Source organism: Pyrgilauda ruficollis, unplaced genomic scaffold (genome assembly GCF_017590135.1).
Source record: "Pyrgilauda ruficollis isolate IOZ18807 unplaced genomic scaffold, ASM1759013v1 scaffold7, whole genome shotgun sequence".
In the NCBI taxonomy this organism is placed as follows: domain Eukaryota; kingdom Metazoa; phylum Chordata; class Aves; order Passeriformes; family Passeridae; genus Pyrgilauda; species Pyrgilauda ruficollis.
The window spans coordinates 4,002,732-4,023,391 of record NW_024528821.1 but is presented as its reverse complement, the minus strand read 5'-3'; the positions used below and the strand labels follow the sequence as shown (position 1 = coordinate 4,023,391).

Below are 20,660 nucleotides of genomic sequence, written 5' to 3'. Positions count from 1 at the left end.
TCCCCAAACCGGGGCCACCTCGCGTGTCGCACAGCCAGGACACGACCGGATCGGCGTGTCCCTGCGTTTTTTGGGGGTGTCCCAGAGCAGAGCGGGGGGGGGTCAAGGGCTGTGACAGCCGCCAGCTTTGCGATGGGCAAGGGCAGCCTCGAGGGGTGCGCAGGGTTCCCATGGGATGGGGAGAGCTGGGGGGCAAAGCCTTGGTGTTTTCCCCACTTTTTCTCTTTGCCCGTTTTCAGAAGCAGGTGTGCAAACACGCACCCAGTCCCTGACGCTTTATTCTGGATAGTGAGAGCAAAGGGAAGCAGCGCAGCAGCCTGGGGAGCTGTGCTGGAGGGAAAGTCCTCCGGGAGCACCGTCTGAGCAGGGCTGGGCAGGAGGGAGCTGAGCCGAGGGCAGCGGGGTGTCGGGGCCGGCCACAGCTGTCGCTACATCCTGGCAGGCTGCGGGTCGGCGGGCGGAGCAGGCTGAGCCTCCGGGTCCAAGGCACCGAGCGCTCCCCGCTTCCCGAGGGGCCGCGGCACCTCCAGGTGGTGGGTCTGGCGCAGTGGCAGCTCCTGCCTGTCCCCCCTGCACTGCGGTGGCACCTGCTCCAGCTGGCTCAGGTGAGTGGCCACATACAGCGAGCAGTCGCCCAGCCCCGGCGCGTCCCTGCTCAGGACGGCCGACTTGGGTCTCTTGTCCGCTCTGGCGGGGCTCAGTGGGTGCCCACGGGACGGGCTCGGTGGCCCACAGCGGGGCCAGCCACACCACGGCTCCTCCTCTGAGGGCATGGGGACCCGCGGTCCGGCGGGGCTCCGGCACCGCTGGCCCCCGGCCGGGCTCTCTCCTTGCTTCTCGGGGGCTTCTCCGGGGGCCGGGAGCCACGCGTTGGGCACTCCCTCGAAGATGAAGTAAGCGGGGTTGGTGTAGCCGGTGGCCGGCTCCGGCAGGCTGCGGGGGCGGCTCCTGCGAATCGCAGAGAGGGAAAGGGCTCAGCATCCCCCCGCTCCGGGGCTCCGGCACGGCCGAGCCCACCCGGGCTACCTGAGGCGCTGCGGGGGTGGCTTGGGGCACGTCGGGGGCTCTGCTGCCGGCTCAGCATCCTCCTCCTCCTCAAAGCTGATCCACTCTGCAAAGGCAGCGAGGTCTGGCCTCACCCCACGGCCGGGGGACAGAGGGCAGCGTGGCCCGGGATGTCCCCGAGCCCCGGGCAGCGGGAGGGGGCTGCGTTACCATAGAGCCTCTCGCGGGTGCCGCTCCGGCCCCGTGGGACACGGACCCGCATCCAGCCGCGCACGGAGCCCGTCTCCTCGCCACGGTGGAACAGGAACGTCTCGAACTGCTGGGCCGTGCTGCCGATCGCTGACCTCAGGGCGAGGCAGCACTCGCCTGCGGGCACAGCGTCACCCCCGGGGCTCGAGGGACACGGGAGCCCCCCGTGAGCAGCAGCACCCGGAGCAGGGTGGGTGCCAGGGTCCCTCCTGCCAAGCTCCAGCTACCAACCTCACACCCAGCAGGCTGCAACCTGGGGGGGCTGTGATTGGCACCCCCCTGCCACCACGGTAGCCCCAGTGTCACCATCCCCACGTACCGTAGGACTCGCAGCTCTCCACGCCCTTGATGCTGAGGAGCAGGTGCTGGTCCCCCAGGTACTCCAGGTCAGGCAGGATGGGGTTCAGCTGTGCACAGAGAGGGGGGGCTTGGGGGGCTGCCACGGGGTAGGGGGGATGGGGAGGCTCTGTCCTGGGGGTTGGTGACAGCTGCAGCTCCTCTTGGGGCTCAGGGTACAGAGCCAGAGGCAGGGATGGGGATCAGGGCAGGGATGGGGATGGGGATGAGGATGAGGTTGCTGCAGGGATGGGGATGAGGATGCTCCAGGCTACGCACCACAGGCAGATGCTTGGAGGACCAGCCCAGCTTGAGGAACCCAGGGATGTCACAGTTCTGGAAGGTGTTCTCCCCGCTCCGCTGCACCTCTGCGGGGGACAGAGGGGCACACAGCTCCAGCCAGGCTAGGTCACCCCCACAGCCACCCCCAGCACCTCAGGCACCCCCTCACCCTCCAGGCAGTAGGAGTGGAACTCGATGTAGCACTTGCTGTGACTTGTGGTTTTCAGGATCACCTCGATGCTCTCCCACTCGATGCAGGCCAGTGCCTCGGGGCCGGAGCCGGGAGCTGCAGGCAGGTCCTGGCAGGTCAGGGTGTGCCAGGGCTCACCCCAAACCCACCCGAGGGGTGACAGACCCCAGCCCTTACCCTCCTTGGGCACAAACTGCGACGTCACCCCCACCTCAAAGGTGGCAAAGACAGGCGAGTGGTCACTGGTCACGATGTCATCAGTGCAGCCTAGATGGCAGGAGGGACAGCTTGGGGAGGGTCCCAGAGCCCTGGGCTCCTGGGCAGCACTGGTCACCCCTGGCTGCTGTGTCCCGAGGGTCTCACTCACCGTAGGAGTTACACACCATGTGGGTCTCTGGGTGCGACTTCCACAGGATGCGGTCACACCACGAGGGGACATTGATCCGCATCTAGAAAAAAAAGGGAAAAGCAGCTGGTTCTGTGACCTCTCAGGTCTGGGTCCCCCTGCCCAGAAGAGCATCCCAGCACCCCAAAAAGTGAGTTCCATCCTACCCAGACCCTGTTTTGGTAGGGGATAGGTTGATGGAGCTGTGGCGACTGAGCATCACCACGCAGCCCCCTCAGCACTGTGCTGTCCCTGTCCCCAGAGGTGTCCTGCTTGGAGGGAGGCCTCTGGAACTCACCCCCGTGGGCTTGGACTTCTGCCACACGTAGGTGTCCCGGGTGCCCCGCTCGTACCGGTACGTGGGAGGGAAGGAGATGTCACCCTCACCTGGAATCAGGACACGCAGGTGGCATGGGGACCATGGTCCCTGCCTGTCCCCATGGGGTGTCATGGTCCCCACAGGAGGCTCACACCCATGGCTGGCACCCCTTGCCTGGTGCACACCAAGGTCCCCCAGGCTCTCAGCACCTCGTGCAGAGCTGTGCCAGGAGAGGGGACCTTGAGGGCTGGGGGTGACACGAGGAGGGCTCTGGGGACCCTGGGGCTGCTGTCTCATCAGAAGGAACAGCGCCCTTGTCCCCACACTCACTGAACCGCAGGAACACCTTGTTCTTCTCCCGCTCCAGGTTGAGCTGGTCAACAGCTAGGAGGGCTTGAAACTCCTTCTTGACAATGTGGCTGAGGATGTCCTGTGCCAGGGAAGGGACAGTGACCCCCTGGACTCCTCTCCTCCCGCTGTCCCCAGGCTGGCACCTGCAGGCTCCCACCTGCACGTCCATGTCCAGGCGGTAGTTGAGGTCCCCGAACCAGAAGAGGTGGGTGAAGCGCAGGGTGAGGTCGAAGCCCCCCAGACGTTTGTCCCCCAGGGCCAGGGAGTGCAGGATGTCACTGTAGTTCTGGTTACGCCTGCAGGGGGACAGCAGCACCCTATGAGCCACCCAGGGACACCTCGCTCTCATTCTCTTCCCGCCAGCTGGGGACAGGGGCAGCCCCACAGCTCCTCAGGGCTCCTCCAGCCCCCTGAGACACCCACCTGCCCCGTGGCAGCCCCACCCTCCCCATCCCTGCATCACCTGTGGGTCTTCTCGCTGCCAGAGGCCAGGTGGCAGTTGACAAAGCCGAAGGAGGTCCCGTTGAAAAGGAAGGAAACGCCCACAGCTCCCTTGTTCCCTGCAGAGATGTGTCACCACTGAGCTCTGGGGGAGCCCAGAGGTCCTGTGCTCTCCCTCAGGCTGTCCCCTCCCTCGGGGTCACCTCTCAGCCCCATCCCCTCCCTACCCAGTGTGTTGGCGATCCCGGTTTTCACGCTGGAGGTGTGGACGTGGCTGATGCGCCGCTGGTGCTCCGGCTTCACCAGCACCACCATCTTGATGCTCCACAGGCACTGCAGGGCCACCTGTGGTGGGACAGGGACTGTCCCCCATCCTGCCCCACGGCCAGGAGGATGGGGCTGGACACACAGGTAGGTCAGTGTGCCCCTGACTCCTGGGGACAGCACTCAGGGAGTCTGTGGGGCACAGGGTGTTCCCTGGGCTGATTTGGGGAGGGGGGTTGGAGTAGGAGCTGTGGGGCGATGGCTGCTGGTAGCCAGCCCCCCAGGCTGCCAGGGCCTGGCTGTGCCCGCCGTTACCACTCGGTAGTCGATGGCCATGAGGGTCTTGAGGGAGGCGCAGAGGAACTCGACCCACTCGCGGTCGCCCAGGGAGTTCTCCTGGGTGCCGATGACGTAGATGTCGTGGGGGATGCAGGCCGTGGTCTCGTCCTGCGTGCGCCCCAAGCCCCTCGAGGTCAGCCAGGAGGCGAGGGAGCGGGGTGGGGGCGTGCTGCCTGCGGGCAGGGACATGGGTCACACAGAAGGGACGTGCCACGCTCCCCAGCTCCTCTCCGGCACCGCTCTGCCCATCTCCAGGAGCTGCTGTGGTGGGAAGCAGCGTGCCAGCCCCGTGGATCAGCCATGTGCATCCCAGACTGCTGCTAGCCCAAAACCCTCATCATATCCCTGTTCCTCTGTGTCCCCAGCAGCCTCCAAGTGAGTGGATTGCCACAGGACAGACAAAGCCCACGGCAGTCAGATTGATTCTTCTCCAGCCTCCTCCTCAAACTGACAACCAGCTCGGACTTGAGGTTTCCTGAGACACCTCCCCAAACCCAGCCAGGCTCACAAAGAGCCACAGCAGCCTCCCAGGACAAGGCCACCTTCTCCTGGCCCCTTACCCATGTTCCACGTCCCGACATACACCGAGATGATCTCAGGCTCGTCCAGGTTGGAATGCTGGATCTTCATCAGCTGCAGCAGCTGGCAAAAAGCCTCTCGCTTCTGCAGGATGGTGAGGGTGTCTCAGAGAGAGGGGGGGACAGCACCCCAGGATCAGGTGGACATCACCCCCAGGCACAGGAGCCAGCTTGCAGAGGTGGTCACAGTCCCCAGACCACTGATTTGCTGTTTCCCATATTCCCCCAGGACACGCCGTGGGCATGGCAGTGCCGCTCACCCGCGCGTTGGGGAAGATGAAGTCCCTGCTCAGGCTCTTCTGGTTCTCGCGGGCACACACCAGCCTCACCTTGCTCTGCACACTCTGGTACTTGATCAGCTGCAGGACTGAATGATGGGGGTCAGGGGGGCATGGTGGCCCCCACCTCCCACCACGGGGCAGTGTGGGACAGGAGCTGGGGTGTGACAGGGCATGTGACCCGTCCCTGTGGCCTCAGGCCTATGGCAGGGAACTCTAGAGCCCCAAAGAATGCCGCTGGCAGGCAGCAGGAGCGCAGCAGCCCCTCACTTTTATCCTGTGGGATCACCTCCTCCGCGGAGCCGCTGCCCCGCTTGGTGACGGTCACTGTCCCCGACTCCACGTCCACCTTCAGGGCCGCACGCTGGGACTTGCCCGCCTTCACCTGCACACGGACACGTGGCTCTGGAGTTGTCCCCATGCCTGCCCTGCCCAGCAGTGACACCGGGGTCCCTCCATGTCCCCAGCCTCACCTCGAAGTTCTGCACGGCCAGGGGCCTGGCAGCTGGCAGGGGGGCCATGGCCACGCTGGGCAGTGCCAGGTTGTGCCTTGTCACTGTCTCCTGCAGTGACTTCAGCACCTGCCAGAGAGACAGGCAGTGTGCTGGGGGCACCAGGACAACTGGGAGCCCTGGGCTGCGCTGCTACCAGAGCTTGGGGTGGCAGAGGGGTTAATTTAGGGGAGGGGGAGCTGTGTCTCCTCCTGCACCATGACTGGGGTCAGGCACCTTCTTCTCCAGTGAAGAGAGGAGGTGGTTGACAGTGGAGATCTTGTTGAGGAGCAGCTCCAGGTCTGGGTCGCTGCTCAGGAAACCCTGAAGGGGAGGATGGATAATTTTGGAGCAGCACGGTGGCACTGGACCGGTGGATTCCTCGCTGTGGGTCTGGGCTGCACCACAAGATGTGCCCCTGGGGGCTGTGGGGGCACTCACCTGCTCCCTGGCCGGGCTGCGAGGGGACACAGGGGGGTCGAACACCCTGGCCAGGGTCTCCAGACCCGCCAGCGTGAAGTCGATCTCACTGCAGGGGAGGGGAGAACGGGAGAGGGGCGGTGTGGGCGTTTCCCGTGCCTTGGCGCGACACTCAGCGACACACAAGGTGGGTCCCACCGTCCCCAGGCCACCGACCTGTGCAGTGCCCGGCAGGCAGTGGCGAGCGCGGTGCTGAGGTGCCGCAGCTGCGGCTGCCCGTGGCACAGAGCCTCCAGGTCGTGCACGTGGTGGGTCAGGTACTCGGCCATGAAGCCCATGAAGTCACTGGCCGGGCTGGGAGAGGGGCGGACATGAAGATCCCCCCTGGGCATCACCATCCCATCGGCCGGGGTGGGCAGGGGCGCGTTACCTGCTGTGCACCTGCTCCTGCAGCCTCTGGTGCAGCTGCTGCGGGATGTGGGTCCGGCTGGAGGGGGGAGCGCCGGGACACGGCACCGTGTGCCCCCAGCCTCGGGCATCCTCCCCGTCTGTGGGCAGAGTCACCAGCTCAGCGGGACCGTCCCCGCTGCCAGCCTGGCACAGCCCCCGGCCCCTCCCCGGCTCACCCGAGTCCTCGTCCGGCCGCGGGCGGTGCACGGGATGCAGCAGGGGGGTCACCAGCCCGTTGTTGGGTTGCTGGTAGGCGCCGATCAGGTCGGGGAGGGTGCGGAAACACTTGGCTTGGATGCCCTGGATGGTCTGGGGAGGCAGAGCGGGGGAAGCACCATCACATCCCCTCCTCTGCCAGGGCAGCCCCAGCCTGCTGAGTCCGGTGGGTCTGTCCCTCAAAATGTGCCCGTGGTGAGTTGGAAGGGCCAGCTGGACACCGGACCCAAGGGGTGAGTGGCATGGAGACATCAGCCTCCTTCAGCAGACAGGGATTCTCCCTGTGGGCACCCAGGATGCTCTTTTTAGGGGGCTGAAAGGGCAGCTGCAGAGAGCTGGGTACCAGGAGAAACCCTGAGGGAACATGGGGACAGGCACCATGGGGCTGGCTCTGCGTGGGCAGGCTGTGACAGGGTGCGTGGCAGGAAGGGACAGTGTCGGGATGCTGTGCGGGGGGAGCCTCTGACGGCCCCGAGCTGGAGTGGCTGCAAAGCGCCCGCATCCTGCAGCTCGCACAGAAAACAAACCACAGGCTGGTGCCACCTCCCCGGGGAGGGGGACGAGCACCCCGAGCCCTGCACAGCTGCATCCTGCACACAGCCAGCTCCGAGGCACCGCCCAGGCCAGGGGGTGCACCCACCTGCACGGAGAGCAGCCCCTCATCATCGGGGAGGATGCGGTAGGTGTAGACGTGCCTCTGGAACCTGCAGAGAGCAGTTGAGGGCCCCATTCTGCTGCCCTGTGGCAGCGCTGGGGGGCCCAGCCCTGAGACAAACACCCCATCTCCTCTGCAGGGAGAGGAGCTGAGCCAGCATCTCTAGAAATAAATCATCACCCTCAGCTCAGAGCCTGCGGGAGGATGTGCAGTGTCCCCCTGCTCCCAGACAGCCTGGGACAGCCGTGACTGCTCCAGCACTCACTGGGCTCCCCACAGCACTCACTGGGCTACCCACAGCACTCACTGTGGGCTTATTCACCCCACAGTGCCCTGGCTTTGGGCCAGGCAGAGCCTTTGCCATGCTGTCTGTGGGGCCAGTGCACATCCCTGCCCGCGCCTCCATCCTGTGCCACCAGCCTGCACTCTGGCTCGTGCCCCGCACCCCAGTGCCCTAATTTGCAATTTGTCCCACACAAAGAGCCGGGCCAGTGAAGGAAAGGGGGGTGCATCCTGCCAAACCTGCCCGCACAGACATGTGACAAGCAGGCAGGAAGGGTGCAGAGCAGGAAGGGTGCAGAGCAGCAAGGGTGCAGAGCAGGAAGGGGGCAGGCAGCAGTGCTCTCAGGGGCTGTGCACCTGGTTTCAGGTGTGGGGATGGCAAGAGGCCCCATGTTGGGGGCTGTAGCCCCAAATCCCCAGCATGGGAGATGCTCACAGGCCAGCAGGCAGCCCGAAACAGCTCAGTGTGCCCTGGATTTGGGGTTGCCCATTCAGCAGCCATGGTGCTGGGCAGGGCTGTGAGCCCAACCTTCATCCTGCTCCCAACCCGAGGATCACTTAAACCCCGGTGCCAGGGAGCTGCCACCCCGCCCACCCCACCCACATCCCTGCAGCTCTTCCATGAGGTTTTGGCGGTGCCTGGAGCCGGGAGAGGCACAGAGGGAGGCAGGCAGGGGACAAAGGCACAGACGCCACAGGCAGAGGCGGGGCAGGGACTCACAGGAGGCACAGGGCATATGCCCCCTTCACCGACTCGCTGTCCCGCACCAGGAAGGAGCCGTCCCGCCCAGCCTTGGCCAGCAGCTCCTCGGCCACCACCTGGCTGATGTCGCGGTGGTACCACCGCGCTGCCGCCATCCTGCAGGGCCGTGTCCCCGTCCCAGCGCCGCATCCAGCTCAGCAGGGGCTGCTGGGGAGGGGGAAGGAGGGGGTGGCGTGGGGACACCGGGTCCCCGGTACCCGAGCGTGGTGCTGGCTGCAGGTCCCGGCGGGTGACAGGGAGCCACCGAGGTGATGCTCATGGGGACAGGGTGCCCTGCGGCCGGGCAGCGTGGCAGGAGCACCCGGGGGGCAGCTGGGGGAGGCTGGGGGTCCGGATGATCCTCATCGCGGAGGCTCCAGCCTGCAGGGAACACGGGGGCAGATCAGCGAGCAAATCTCTCCTGTTGGGGGAGTCCCAGGAAAAGCGGCCCTGGGCCACCATCCTGCCGTGGTGTGCGGCGAGGACAGGCCATGCCGGTGGCACCCAGGGGTCCGACCTCACCCCACACACTCACCGTGCCTCACAGCCGCCGTGCGGGGCTCCCGTGGCTCCTGTGGGGTGCTGTGAGCAGCGAGCTGAGCTTTTGGGGTTCAGCCGAGCGGGAGCGGGGCCGTGATGCTGCTGGGCTTCCCCCGTGTGTCACAGCGGCCCCCTGCCCCCAACGCTGCCCATCGGGGCGGAGATCGGGGTCACGCAGTGCCCACCGCGATGCCCTCGGTCCCCGTCCCTCAGGCCGGCCCCGCTCGGTGCCGCTCGCTCGGCGGCCGCGCTCTTCCTCTTCTGCGCGCCCCGCTCTCCCCAGCCCCGGAGCGGCCTCCTCGCTCCTCCTCCAGCCCCGCTACCGGGGCCAGGCAGCGGCCACGGGGGCTCGGCACGGCGGGGACAGCGGGGACAGTCCCGCAGCGCGCTCTGCCTCCACCTGCTCCCCGCACATCCTCCCCGGGGATGAGGGATGGGAAGAACGCTGGGACAAGGCACTGCCAGTGGTGCAGGATGGCAGAAAGCCCCTGAAATATGTTTGGGGCAGGGCTTGAGCTGCCCACTCCTGGGGACCTGCGCTGGGGCCGAGCTCTGCCCTTGGCAGAGAGAGACGGAGCTGTGCCACCGGGCACCCACTGTGTGTGCCCTGCCTGCAGCAGGGAGGGAATTAGGGTTCAGGGGCTCCCTGGAAGGGGTCAGGAAGGATGGGAACTTTTCCCAGCAGGACAGGGTTTGGGCAGTGCCGCAGGTCCTGGGTGCAGCCCCAGAGATTTTACTCCTCGTGGCCTGGCGGCTCGAGCGGGCCCACACGCGTGTGGTGGCTCGAGCTGCCAGGGTGATTAACAGCAATTAATTACAGATGAGCAGCAGTCACTGTCTGCTGTCCAAGTGCCTGGCAGCTCCAGAGCTGCTCAGGAGATAGATGGAGAAGCAGATTCTTTCTGGAGGAGGATGAGGATGGAGCTCTGTGCCAAGCCACGCTCCTGACTGTTCCCCACCCTTGGCACCACTGCACATCCCTGCAGCCCTGGGCCAGTGCTAAGGGACTGTTCCCCCCACCTCCTGCCCCAGCCCAGAAGTGCCAAAACCCCCTGTGAGGCTTCCTCCTGCCTTCCCAGCCTTGAGAGGAACCTGTGGCTGGGCCAGTGAGAAGTTGGGCTGCCTGGTTTATTTTGGGCTGGTGTTCTGGTCACACAGCAGAGGGTGCAACTCTGCCCAGTCCCTGCCGTGGGGACAGACAGAAGTGGCAGGTTTGTGTGGGGCTGGAGACACCCATCCTGCTGGAGCCCCAGCAGTGCTGCTCCATCCTGTTACTTAACAGCACGGCAGTAATTCCTGGCAGGCGTGGAGGTGCCTGTCTCCTGATTAATGACATCCACGCCGCTTAATCCGGATCAGGGGAGAAAGCCCAGGAGCTCTGAAGGGCTTTGGGAAATCAGCAGTGCCTGCTGTGAGTGTTTATGTAAGGTGGCTGTGGTGTGCAGTGCCAGAGGCAGAGCTGGGACCGAGCCAGAGGCACCTGGCAGCTCAGCCAGCACCTGGGCACAGGTGAGGTTGGGAAGGCAATGTTGGCTCACCTGGGGGCTCCAACTGCACCAAGGCTCCCTCCAGAGGCTGTGGATGCAGGAAGACCCATGGCCCTTCCCTGGGAAGGCAGCACTGGCCATTGGGACAGAGGGGTGAAGCCACCACGCTCCACCAGCCCCACGCCCGCTGGTGTCCTGCCCCTCTGGAAGTGGCTGCTTGAGCAGTGCTTCACACAGTGACTTTACCTGGAGGGATGGTGGGATGAGGAGATGAGAGGAACCTCTGGCCAGTCATTACACAGGAAAAAGGAAGAAGCCTCTTTAATCTCCTGATTATTTTGAACTCTGTTTCCTTCCCCAGTGCTTGGTTTGGAGCACAAGGAGAGCGTGGGAAGGGATGTGGGCTCTGTCCATCTCCTCACTGTTTTGGGAAGGGGAATTGTCTGCTCCCCAGATAATGGGGAGGCTGAAGCCACCCAGCTGGGATTAGGCTGAGCTGAAGGGACCCAAAGTGAGCCCTGCTCTCCCCCTCACCACACTGTGCAGACCCTGCAGAGCCAGTGAGTGGCCCCAGTCACAGGGCTTTCATTAAGAGCGTAACAAAGAGCCACAAACAAAGCTCAGGATTAGGTGCCCCAGGCACAGAGCTGGGGGCCCTGGCCAGGCTGAGGGTGTCCAAATGGGGCTGCCTCCTCTTCCTCCTCCTCTTCCTCCTCCTCTTTCACCTGCCAGTGTGAAGGTCACAGTTCACGTGTTCCCCTGACTGTGGCAGAAATAGCACCAGTTAATCTGGAACCTAAGCAGCTCTCCTGTGTGCAATTAAAGAGATCACAAGTCTCGGCCCTGGGGAACGTGTGCTGGCAGCTAAAGCCCTGGCAGTGGGGCTGCTGGGCTGGGCTGGGCTGGGCTGGGCTGGGCTGGGCATGGCATGGCAGATGTAATCCCCAGTAAAGCATGCCCTTCTGTTTAGATTCTTTACTGTTGAAAAAGGTTTGTTTGCTCACAACTGTGTTTTTCTTTTACTGGTGTCTGTTGATGTAACAAGGTCTTGCTATTCTGTATTTGCTTTGTTTAGGCATGGCATGGCATGGCATGGCATGGCATGGCATGGCATGGCATGGCATGGCATGGCATGGCATGGCATGGCATGGCAGCTCCCAGTGGCCATGGGGGAGCAGGTGACCTGTGTTTGGGAGGAGTTGGTACCCAGGTGATAAATGTTGTTGAGCTGATGCAGAGGCCTGGAGGAGGCACAGCTCCTACAGGGATATCCTGATCCCAGTGCTCAGCTCTGAGGGTTGAGCCAGAACTGAGTGCAGCCTCAAAGGAAGAGCTTGAGTGGTGCTGGAGGTGAGGAGGGTGAGTGGAGCCTTGCTGGAGCAGTTTGTAGCTGCCCTGGGATGTCTTTGTGCCCCACCCCTAGAGCCAGTCCCGTGGGGGGTATCCCACACAATGGCTGTGGCTGGGACAGGGCTGCAGTGGGAATTCTGCTTGCCTGGCAGCCATAAGGTAGAGCCACTCTGGGCTTTCCACAGTCTCCTCTTTGCTGCAGCAAACCTGGAGTTAATGATGCACTAATTGGGTCTGGCGAGGCCAGCCTGGAGTTATGAAATGATGCTGGGCTGGGCAGGCTGTGCTGGGGACAGTGGCAGCTCTGCGTCCCACCCACCAGGGGTGGCTGGTCCTTCCCTCTTGGTTCAGGGAGGGTGAATCCTGCCTTCACCCCATCATCTTGTACAGCAGTGTCCCCGTGGGGAGGGTGTCCTCCGTGCCCTGGGCCATGGCAGGTCACCTCTAGGTGAGCAACCTCATGGGCACCTTGGCCATGCAGGAAGCTGCTTGTGCCTCCATCCTTCTATTATCTAGCCAGGAAGGTGAGGGAGAACTCCAGGCTGGTCCCTCCTCTGCCATCTCCATCCAACCCCATGCCCAGACCCATCCCATCTCCCCTTGCCATGGGAGCAGCTGCAGAGAGCCCCTGTGGGAATCCACACTCCTTCCCACCAGGAGCAGAGCTTCCACCTCAATTACCATCACCTTGCTCCTAAGCCCTCTTTGCCAATCCCTCTAAGCTGCTTTCCCAGGGCTCCAGCAAGAGATGTATTTATAGCCCACTCTTACTCATGAAGCGTCTCCCCAATTAATCAACTAATAGGATTCTTCCCTCAAGTCCCTCTCCAGGAGCACTCACAGACACACAGCCCCCCCACAGCCCCGGCCAAGGCTGAGTGGGCGAGATCAGATGCCAGGGGAGGGACAGCCAGGGGGGATATAAGAAGCTGCAGCACTGGGAGCAGCCTGTAGTGACTGCGTGGCACTGGGAGTTGCTGGGAGAGGAAGAGGAGAGCGTCTGTCTGTCTGTCTATCCACCTGCCAGGTGAGTGCTGCCTGCTCTGCTGCCCGGGCTCTGCCACGGATTCAGGGTTCTGAGGGTTTGGAAAACAGAGCAAGGGCACTGGTGCTGGGTTGTGGCTGGAAGGAGGGTGGTTTTACAGCTGAGAAATGGGGGAAATGTGGACAAAAAGGATTCCAGTGTGGCCAAAGGACACAGTGGAGGGGTTGGGTAGTGGCATGGGACAGCTGAGCCAAGCCAGGGTGGGTCTGAGTTCCCTCTTTGGGGCTTGGGAGATGCAGAGCAGGAGTTCAGCTCCCCTTCACCTTTTATTGCCTCATCCCCAATTCCTGGGGTCTGGAGGGAGCCAGACTCTGCTCCCACTCCCTTTGCATCTTCTCACCCTGTGAGGATTCCCAGACTTCACATCCCACAGCACCCAAGGACCTCAAAGATCCTGAGCTTGGCACTAATCTCTTGTCTTCCAGTGGGGAAGAGAATCATCCCCTCACTCCCATGGCCATTTCTTCTCTCTCACCAGCTTTCCTGAGGTTGTGTTCAGAGGCAACACTGTCCACGTGCCCCTGGGGCTTAAAATCCTGCCCGGGCTTAAGCTGTGCTCATGTCAGAGCTGCCTATCCCTAAGAGGCTGAGCTCATCCCATTTAATATCCCGGAGAATCAGCTGGTGATCAGTGGGATCTTTACAGGTTCCTTCTGGACATGGGCTTGAGCCAGCAGAGCTTGGGCAGGGCTGGGCAGCTCCAGCCCCACTCCCAGAATAGCGGGTTGGGACTGGAGGGATCCTGTGCCCTGAGACCCCTCTTTCCATGGGGCAGTTCAGCTTGCCTTGACCTTTCTCCCTGTGTTTTCCTCACCTTCCTGTGAGTGACAGGACAAAACAAGCCCATTGCTACCTCTGAGCCATGACAGCCAATTTCCAGCAGACAGGAAAAACTATTAAAATTGAGAATCTATAAGGCCTTTTGTTCACTTTCTTGCCTTTCCCAGTCTTGAACCTGATCCACTGGAAATCACCCCTGTGCTTCCTCTTTTCTGGAGCAACACTCTCTCACTTCATCACCTTTTTGGCCAGGAACAAAGAGCTGGCTCAGCTCCCATGTGCTGCCCCAAAGCCAAACCTGGAGCTCTCAAGCTCTGCAAAGGCGGCAGCACCAAATCCTGGGGGCTCTGCAGGATGTTGGATGGTGGCCATGGCTGGAGTTGCCCCTTCCCACCACCTCATCCAGTGCTTTCCCTGTTTCTCCCCACAGATTTCCTCGTGGACATTCCTGCGCTGAGTTAAAATGGCAGACGGATCAAAGTAAGTATCTTTATTGATTTATTTACCTGGAATTGGGATGGAGCAGGGCAGGAGCAGAGGGGGAAAGTGAGACTCCAGCTCAACCCAGCTGCTTCTCCCAGGGGCTGGAATGTGAGCTCCCATGGAGCTGCCATGCAGACCTGTGTTGGCCTTTCTCACTTGCCCTTAAGACACAGAATCCCCCCACTCCTCCATGGTCACCCTGAGCTCAGGAGCACACCTGGAGTAGCCACACAGCGTGGGTTTGGCCCTGAATTTGCAAGATATGGAATTCCCCAGGAACTGGACACCCTGTTGTGGCTCTTGGTGGTGCAGCACATTTGTAGGGCAGCCCATCATCTCCCTGTGCCCCACCCAGCCTTGTCCAAGGCATTCCCAAATATCCGTCTCTGTTTTCTTCACAGGGTTTTCAAGAAGACCAGCCCCAATAGCAAGGTGAGGCTCTGTGCCCTGTCCCCTGTCCCCTTGTGTGGCCAGCCCAAGGTTTAGGCTGGGCTGGATCTGCCCACAGGATCCAGGCTGGGTCTGCCTTCCCTTTGAAATCTGATTGATTCCTGGACCTGCCACAATGACCCTGCAGGACTGGCTTTTCAAAACAGAAGTTAAAAAATACCTTGATATGACCCCTTCAAGGTGATTCTGGTCCAGCCTGGTGACAAACCCCATGACACAATTCAGGGCTTCGAAATTTGGGCCAATTCCGTGGCAAACATTAACTTGCTTCCTTTCCTCCCTTTCCCCATGTGCTGCTTCCAGCTTTCTCTCTACCTGGGGAAGAGAGACTATGTGGATAACGTGGATTCAGTGGAATCTGTAGGTGAGTGGGGCTGTGTCCAGCACTGAGAGGGAAGTACACGCTGGGGAGGCCAGCCCCAGAGTTGCAGGCTGCTGGTAGAGCAGGAGGAGCAGCTCTGGAGGAGCAAATATCATGTTTTCCTGCAAATATCCTTGGGAAAAACTGTGGGCAAAGGGATAAAGTCCCTTCGCAAAACTACCCAGCCACGCTGCTGGAGGAGGCATCACCATCCCCCTTGGTAGCAGCTCCTCTCATTCTCTTCGCACTTCCAGCTGCAAAGGATTATTTGGGTTTCAAAAGCTGTGTTTTAGCAAAGATCTTTCCAGGCAGCTGAGCTCACCAGTCGTTCTCCTTTTGCTTGTTTGCAGATGGTGTCTGCCTGATCGACCCAGAGTACCTAAAGGACAGGAAAGGTATTGATACAGAAATACAGCGTGAGGGGAGGGGGTGGAACCAGCCCAAAGCTCAGCAGCAGCCTGGGGCTGTGCTCAGGTTAAAGCTGCTCAGTGTCACCTACAGCTCGTTGTCCATCAGGGCCATGCAGCAAAGGACATGAGGGATCCTGCTCATATTTAGTATCTGAGGAAGTCTCATTTCTGCTGAAGAGTTTTTGAACAGCTTGTCTTGCCTCTTTATTCACCCCCTGTGCCTTCCCTGCCTCCCTGCCCTCGTCCCTGTCCTGCCTGGCTCAGTGTATGTGACGCTGACCTGCGCCTTCCGCTACGGCCGCGATGACCTTGACGTGATCGGCCTGACCTTCAGGAAGGACATCTACGTGCTGACCACCCAACTGTACCCACCCGTGCCAGACCAGGCCCCCAAAACCCTCACTCCTCTGCAGGAGAAGCTGATGAAGAAGCTCGGGGAGAACGCCTACCCCTTCACCTTCGAGGTAGGGGCTGCTCAGCCCCTCCCAGCCATGTGGCTCCATGGTGTCACCAGGGCTCAGCTGAACATGCCCTTTTTTCTCTTTTTTCTCTCTTTCCCTGCTCTGCCCAGATTGCCACCAACCTGCCCTGCTCCATCACCCTCCAGCCTGGGCCAGATGATGTGGGAAAGGTGAGCTGCTCTCCCCAGCCTGTGTCCCCTGGACCATCCTCCCTGGGAAGGGGTTGAGTTGTGAGGTGCTAAAAATGAGAATTGATTCTCATGGCCCATGGGGTGAGGGGTGGGCAGGGAGGATGGCTGGAGTCAGTGCCAGGATCTCTGGGAATGCAGTGGAGGAAGGAAGGAAGACAAGGAACCTAAAGCTCAGGCAGCTGTGAGCCCCTCCTGCTCAGTGACCACGTATGTTCCCCCAGGCCTGTGGAGTGGACTTCGAGGTCAAAGGATTTTGTGCTGAAAATCTGGAGGAGAAAATTCACAAGAGGTATTTTCAGGGGATCCCTTTCTCCCCTTTTGGCCTTAAAACTAAACCACAGGATCTTTTTGGGGTGACCGTCTTAGGGATCAGGCTGAGGGGCTTCTTTCAGCCTGTGCCATGCTTGGATGGGGAACTCTGCCTGAAATTGGGGCATTGGTCCCTGTGTCACATGCTAAGAGCCAGGTGAAACTCTCACCCTTTGGCTAGAGACACTGTGAAGTCCCCAAAGAGTCCTTGTGACCCCTTGTTGATGCTGTGGGGACACTCGGGGTGCCACCTGTGTCCCCACAGGAACTCCGTGCGCCTCATCATCCGCAAGGTGCAGTTTGCCCCGCTGCAGACGGGACCGGCCCCGAGAGCCGAGACCACCCGGCAGTTCATGATGTCAGACAAGCCTCTGCACCTCGAAGCTTCCCTGGACAGGGAGGTCAGTAGGGACATTGTCCCCTCTGCCAGGGATGGGGATCAGGATTTCTGGTCACATCACTGAGCCTCTTCCCCTCGCAGATCTACTACCACGGAGAACCCATCAATGTGACCGTCAACATCAACAACACCACCAACAAGGTTGTGAAAAAAATTAAGATCTCAGGTGAGAGAGGGAAAGAAGGGACACGTCCCAGCACCCATCACTGACAGAGATGGGGACCATGAGCCCCTGCTACGTCACCAACACGGCTCCCCCTTGTCTGTCCCCAGTGGATCAGATCACAGACGTGGTCCTGTATTCCCTGGATAAATACACGAAGACTGTGTGCACCGAGGAGATAAAGTAAGGGATGAGGGGCCGGAGGTGAAGTGGCATTTCTGAGAGGGAGGAAGAGAAATGAGGAAGAGGAGGAGGATGGGAGAGGATGGGGGCAGAGGATGTGACAGTTTTACACCAAGCAGCAAAAATGTCTGGGTTAGAAGAGCAGGTGCAGAGGAAGCAGAGGACAGGGAAGGCTGTGGACCACATCCCACCAGCACAAGCCGGTGGTGGCTGGGAAGGTCCCTGGGGAAGATGCACAACTGCTCCCAGGCTTCTTCAGCTCCTCACTTTGCATTTTTGAGGCCAGACACAGCCTCTGCCCTTCTGAGAACGAGGAGGGAGAGAGAAAAGGTGGTGGGGAGAAAAAAGAAGTGGTTGTAGAGGTGAAAGAGAGGAGGGAACGAAAGGAGGAAATGGCCCAGCTGCTGCATGGGGAGGGCAGGGCTGGCCCTGCACAGGTGCCTGCAGTGATGCTGAGCACCCCCAGGCTGGGGCTGGCTCTGAGCTCTTCTCTCCAACCCTTCCAGTGAGACTGTGGCTGCCAATTCCACCTTCTCCAAAACGTACTCGGTGACCCCCCTGCTCTCGTCGAACCGCCAGAAGCGAGGCCTCGCTCTCGATGGCAAACTCAAGCACGAGGACACCAACCTGGCCTCCACCACCATGTGAGAGCTGTGTGGGCTCCCCCTGCTCCCCACCATGCCTTTCCCCACTTCCCCCTGCTCTGGGCTCCCACCAAAGGCCCCTGAGCCCACCCCATCCAGCTGGAAAAATGTAAGGATTTTGTGACATTGTCACCTCTCCATTCTGTAGGAGAGATGTAGCTTCCCAATTCCAATGTTGTTCAAAGCTCCCGAATCCCTCTGCAGGGCTGGTAGGGGCCTCCAGAAGCTTCTCTGTGGCTTCACCCAAGTGCCCTCCCCTCTCTTCTCCTGCTCTTCTCCCCTGCTAAACCCCAGTGCACCCCACATGTTGCAGGACACAAATAAACCCTGGCACTGCCATGGGGGGAGTGGATGGGGTCTGCAGGCAGCACTGCCCTCTCACTGTCCCCCTCTGCCTTTTTCCTAGCCTGAGACCTGGCATAGACAAGGAGGTGCTGGGCATCCTGGTGTCCTACAAAGTGAAGGTCAACCTGGTGGTGTCCCGAGGAGGGTGAGGCTCTGTGGGCAGGGCAATCAGGGGTCATCAGCTCGGGCTGTGCTGGGGGGTTGGTACCCCAGGGAAATGAGAGGGCACTCACACCACGGGCCCCCTCATCCCTGCCCTGCTCCCCTGGGGTCACTGGGCTGCTCTCTGACCCCCACCCCACCACCCCTATTATCGACCATCTTCCACCTCAGTATAAAGCAGAGTCTAACACCTCCCCTCCTCTGCCTTGGCTCATTTCTGTCCCTTCTCTCCTGCTGCCACAGCATCCTGGGGGATCTCACTGCCAGGTAAGGGGAGCTGTCTGTGGGGCTGAGAGTGGGGCTGTGCTGGGCAGGATCCTTGACAGAGCTGCTTTTCCTTCCAGTGATGTTGGGGTGGAGATGCCCGTCATCCTCATGCACCCGAAGCCTGATGACTGTGAGTTGTGTGTGGGATGCTGCTGAAAATCAGCGGGAAAGAGGCACTTCTGGTTCAGGGGGGAGCTGGTGAAAACAGCTCTGGTGCAGCTGCCCCAGTGCCAAGGGCCCTGCTGTGCCCTCTGTGGTATGGGCACAGCTGTCCTGGAGCAGGGTTGAAGCAGTTTTCCCATGGGATGGGCATAGCTGTCCAGCTGTGCTGCACCCATCCTGTGTCCTGGAGCAGGGTGGGAGATGTCCTCCCTACACCACCCTTCCCACTGTCCCCTCTTTCCAGGAAAACACCCAAGCATTGAGGAGAGCTGTCAGTTGAAATGTCCTTTCTGTATTAACCTTTTCTCTTTTCTCTCCCCATCCCTTTCTCCCTGTGCTTATCACTGGAATACAGCTAAGCCAAGGTAAAGAGATGTTCCCTCTAACACACAAACCACACAGATCCATCACAGATGGATGTGACATCCCAGCTTGAGGTCACATCCTTGGATTAAACCAGCCAGGTCTCAAAGCCCTGAGCCTGTGTCACAGCAGCCACTCTCAGAGGCAGCAGGAGAGACCAAATCCTGGGACTGGGATGTGTTCTGCAAACTCCCAGGGCTTATTTGACAATTCCCTTTGCTGCAGCCACAGCAGCTGCAAGCCCAGGCCTTGCCCTGTCCCTCAGAAGCAGCTGGAAGTGTCTTCCAGCCACAAGTGCCATCACTGGACAAGATGTCTCCATGGTCTTGGTCCCCACACAGAGTTCCCTGGGCTGCTGGAAGCTACCTCCCTGTGTCCCTGCACATTCCCCAGCACCAGAGACCTCTTCTCCCAAATCAGCTTCTTCCAGCCGAAGCCACAGCTGGGACTTCTTCCCTCTGGGAAGCTGCAGTGCCAAACCCATTCCTGACAGCCATGGCCCTGCCAAAGGTTTTATGTCTGGTTACAGCCTGCAGCAGGACGTGAGCACTGGGCTTTGGGGCCTGGAAAATCAGGCTGCAATCCAGGCTTTCATACTTATCCCTTTTACACCATCCCTTTCCCAGCCCCGTGAGAACACTTAAACTTCCAAAGAGGAAATCTCTTGGTCTGTATCCACCATGGCTCCATGTAGGTTTTGCCAAATAATTTCACATTCCCAAGCATTTGGAATCTCTTTTGCTGACTCTTTTTTTTTTTTTCTGTTTTCTCCCCCACTTTTCACTTTGTGCTCTCCCTTGCTGGCACTTGCTGCTTGCCTTTCTTAAGGAGGTAACACAGCTCTTTGTTTTCCTTTCCTTGTTTTCCCTTGGAAATGCAAAATATTGTGTGAAAAACCAGCAGAAGCTGCAGGCCAAGCTCCTTGGGTCAGGCAGGCTCACAGTGATGGGGCCTGGGTTTGTGTGCTGGGGCCAGGCTGTGCCTCATGGTGACCTGTTCTGAGTGGGGTGACAGGGCCGGGGTGACCACTGTGCTGCCCCCACCAGGAGCAGGGTTTGGGCTCAGCAGGAGTTTCTCCTCCTCCTGTGGGCTCACTGTGCTCTGCTCTCCCTTCCAGTGAGGAGGACATTGTCATAGAGGAATTTGCTCGCCAGAAGCTCAAGGGAGAGAAGGATGATGAAGATGAGAAGGAGGAAGCTGAGAAAGAGGAGAGCTAAGCTGCCAGCCCCCATGCCCCAGTCTGGGACGCAGCCACCTGTAGTGTCCCCACTGTGCCACACCTGGCACAGCTCCCTCAGCCCCTCACAGTCCCCATAGGTTTCGCCTCCTCACCCACTCCAAGCCCTGGTAGTGGTGGTGAGAGCTGCTGCAGCTCCTCCTGGGCCCGCCACGCTGCAAAGCCCCACGGTGCTCCCTGTTCCCATGGGTACCAGCACAGGGACAGGGACAGGGCGGGATGCAATGGCCCCAACCGAGCGCGTCACCCGCGTGGCTGTCACCTGCCCGTGACATGTTGTGCACAGCTCTGTGACATTGATACCAATAAACCCACCCGGTGGCCCGGTGCAGGCTCTGTGTTGTGCTGGGGGGAACAGACGCTGCCTTCGTGCAGGGGAGGGGAGGACGAAGTGCTGCAGGACCTGGTGCAGCCACTCCCGACCGAGCCCATCCCTGGTACAGCCGGGCCCATCCAAGGTACGGCTGGATGCATCCTGCTACAGCCGCAGGATCTATCCTACGGTCCAATCCCGGCACAGGCAGACCCATCCTGCTACAACCATCCCCGCTACAGAGGGCTCCAGCCAAGCTACACCCGGCTCCAATCCCACTA

The 20,660-nt window shown here is 60.8% G+C and overlaps 2 protein-coding genes across 2 annotated transcripts; one reads left to right on the top strand and one right to left on the bottom strand.

The window, feature by feature from the left end:
• Window positions 1–279: 279 nt before the first annotated feature.
• On the bottom strand, window positions 280–9,025 carry LOC121363076 (phosphatidylinositol 3,4,5-trisphosphate 5-phosphatase 2-like). The gene is made up of 26 exons (XM_041485149.1): window positions 8,809–9,025; window positions 8,253–8,654; window positions 7,235–7,298; window positions 6,555–6,687; window positions 6,359–6,476; window positions 6,145–6,282; window positions 5,950–6,037; window positions 5,746–5,832; window positions 5,491–5,598; window positions 5,288–5,402; window positions 5,000–5,106; window positions 4,722–4,824; window positions 4,138–4,334; window positions 3,786–3,903; window positions 3,581–3,677; window positions 3,275–3,413; window positions 3,097–3,196; window positions 2,746–2,834; window positions 2,430–2,511; window positions 2,240–2,329; window positions 2,042–2,158; window positions 1,870–1,958; window positions 1,574–1,661; window positions 1,216–1,371; window positions 1,027–1,111; window positions 280–948 (listed from the first exon to the last, which is right to left on the bottom strand). The coding sequence occupies exons 2-26, from the start codon at window positions 8,387–8,389 to the stop codon at window positions 429–431; spliced, it is 3,165 nt and encodes a 1,054-aa protein (XP_041341083.1). The 5' UTR covers window positions 8,390–8,654; window positions 8,809–9,025; the 3' UTR covers window positions 280–428.
• Window positions 9,026–13,938: 4,913 nt separating this feature from the next.
• ARR3 (arrestin 3) lies at window positions 13,939–20,046 on the top strand. Its single transcript, XM_041485211.1, has 17 exons — window positions 13,939–13,955; window positions 14,360–14,390; window positions 14,712–14,772; window positions 15,120–15,164; window positions 15,444–15,643; window positions 15,751–15,810; window positions 16,053–16,120; window positions 16,406–16,541; window positions 16,622–16,706; window positions 16,814–16,886; window positions 17,393–17,530; window positions 17,937–18,020; window positions 18,281–18,304; window positions 18,382–18,434; window positions 18,822–18,831; window positions 19,658–19,660; window positions 19,947–20,046. The coding sequence occupies exons 1-17, from the start codon at window positions 13,939–13,941 to the stop codon at window positions 20,044–20,046; spliced, it is 1,188 nt and encodes a 395-aa protein (XP_041341145.1).
• Window positions 20,047–20,660: the final 614 nt, after the last annotated feature.

Excerpts from the sequence above, each read along its gene's own strand:
- ARR3 (XM_041485211.1), top strand. Across the intron at positions 16,542-16,621 it reads AAGCTTCCCTGGACAGGGAG|ATCTACTACCACGGAGAACC; the intron begins GTCAGTAGGGAC and ends TTCCCCTCGCAG. Across the intron at positions 16,887-17,392 it reads GTGTGCACCGAGGAGATAAA|TGAGACTGTGGCTGCCAATT; the intron begins GTAAGGGATGAG and ends CAACCCTTCCAG.
- LOC121363076 (XM_041485149.1), bottom strand. The coding sequence starts at position 8,389 with ATGGCGGCAGCGCGGTGGTACCACCGCGACATCAGCCAGGTGGTGGCC. Across the intron at positions 4,335-4,721 it reads TGTCGGGACGTGGAACATGG|GCAGCACGCCCCCACCCCGC; the intron begins GTAAGGGGCCAG and ends CCCTGCCCGCAG. Across the intron at positions 3,414-3,580 it reads GGCAGCGAGAAGACCCACAG|GCGTAACCAGAACTACAGTG; the intron begins GTGATGCAGGGA and ends GTCCCCCTGCAG.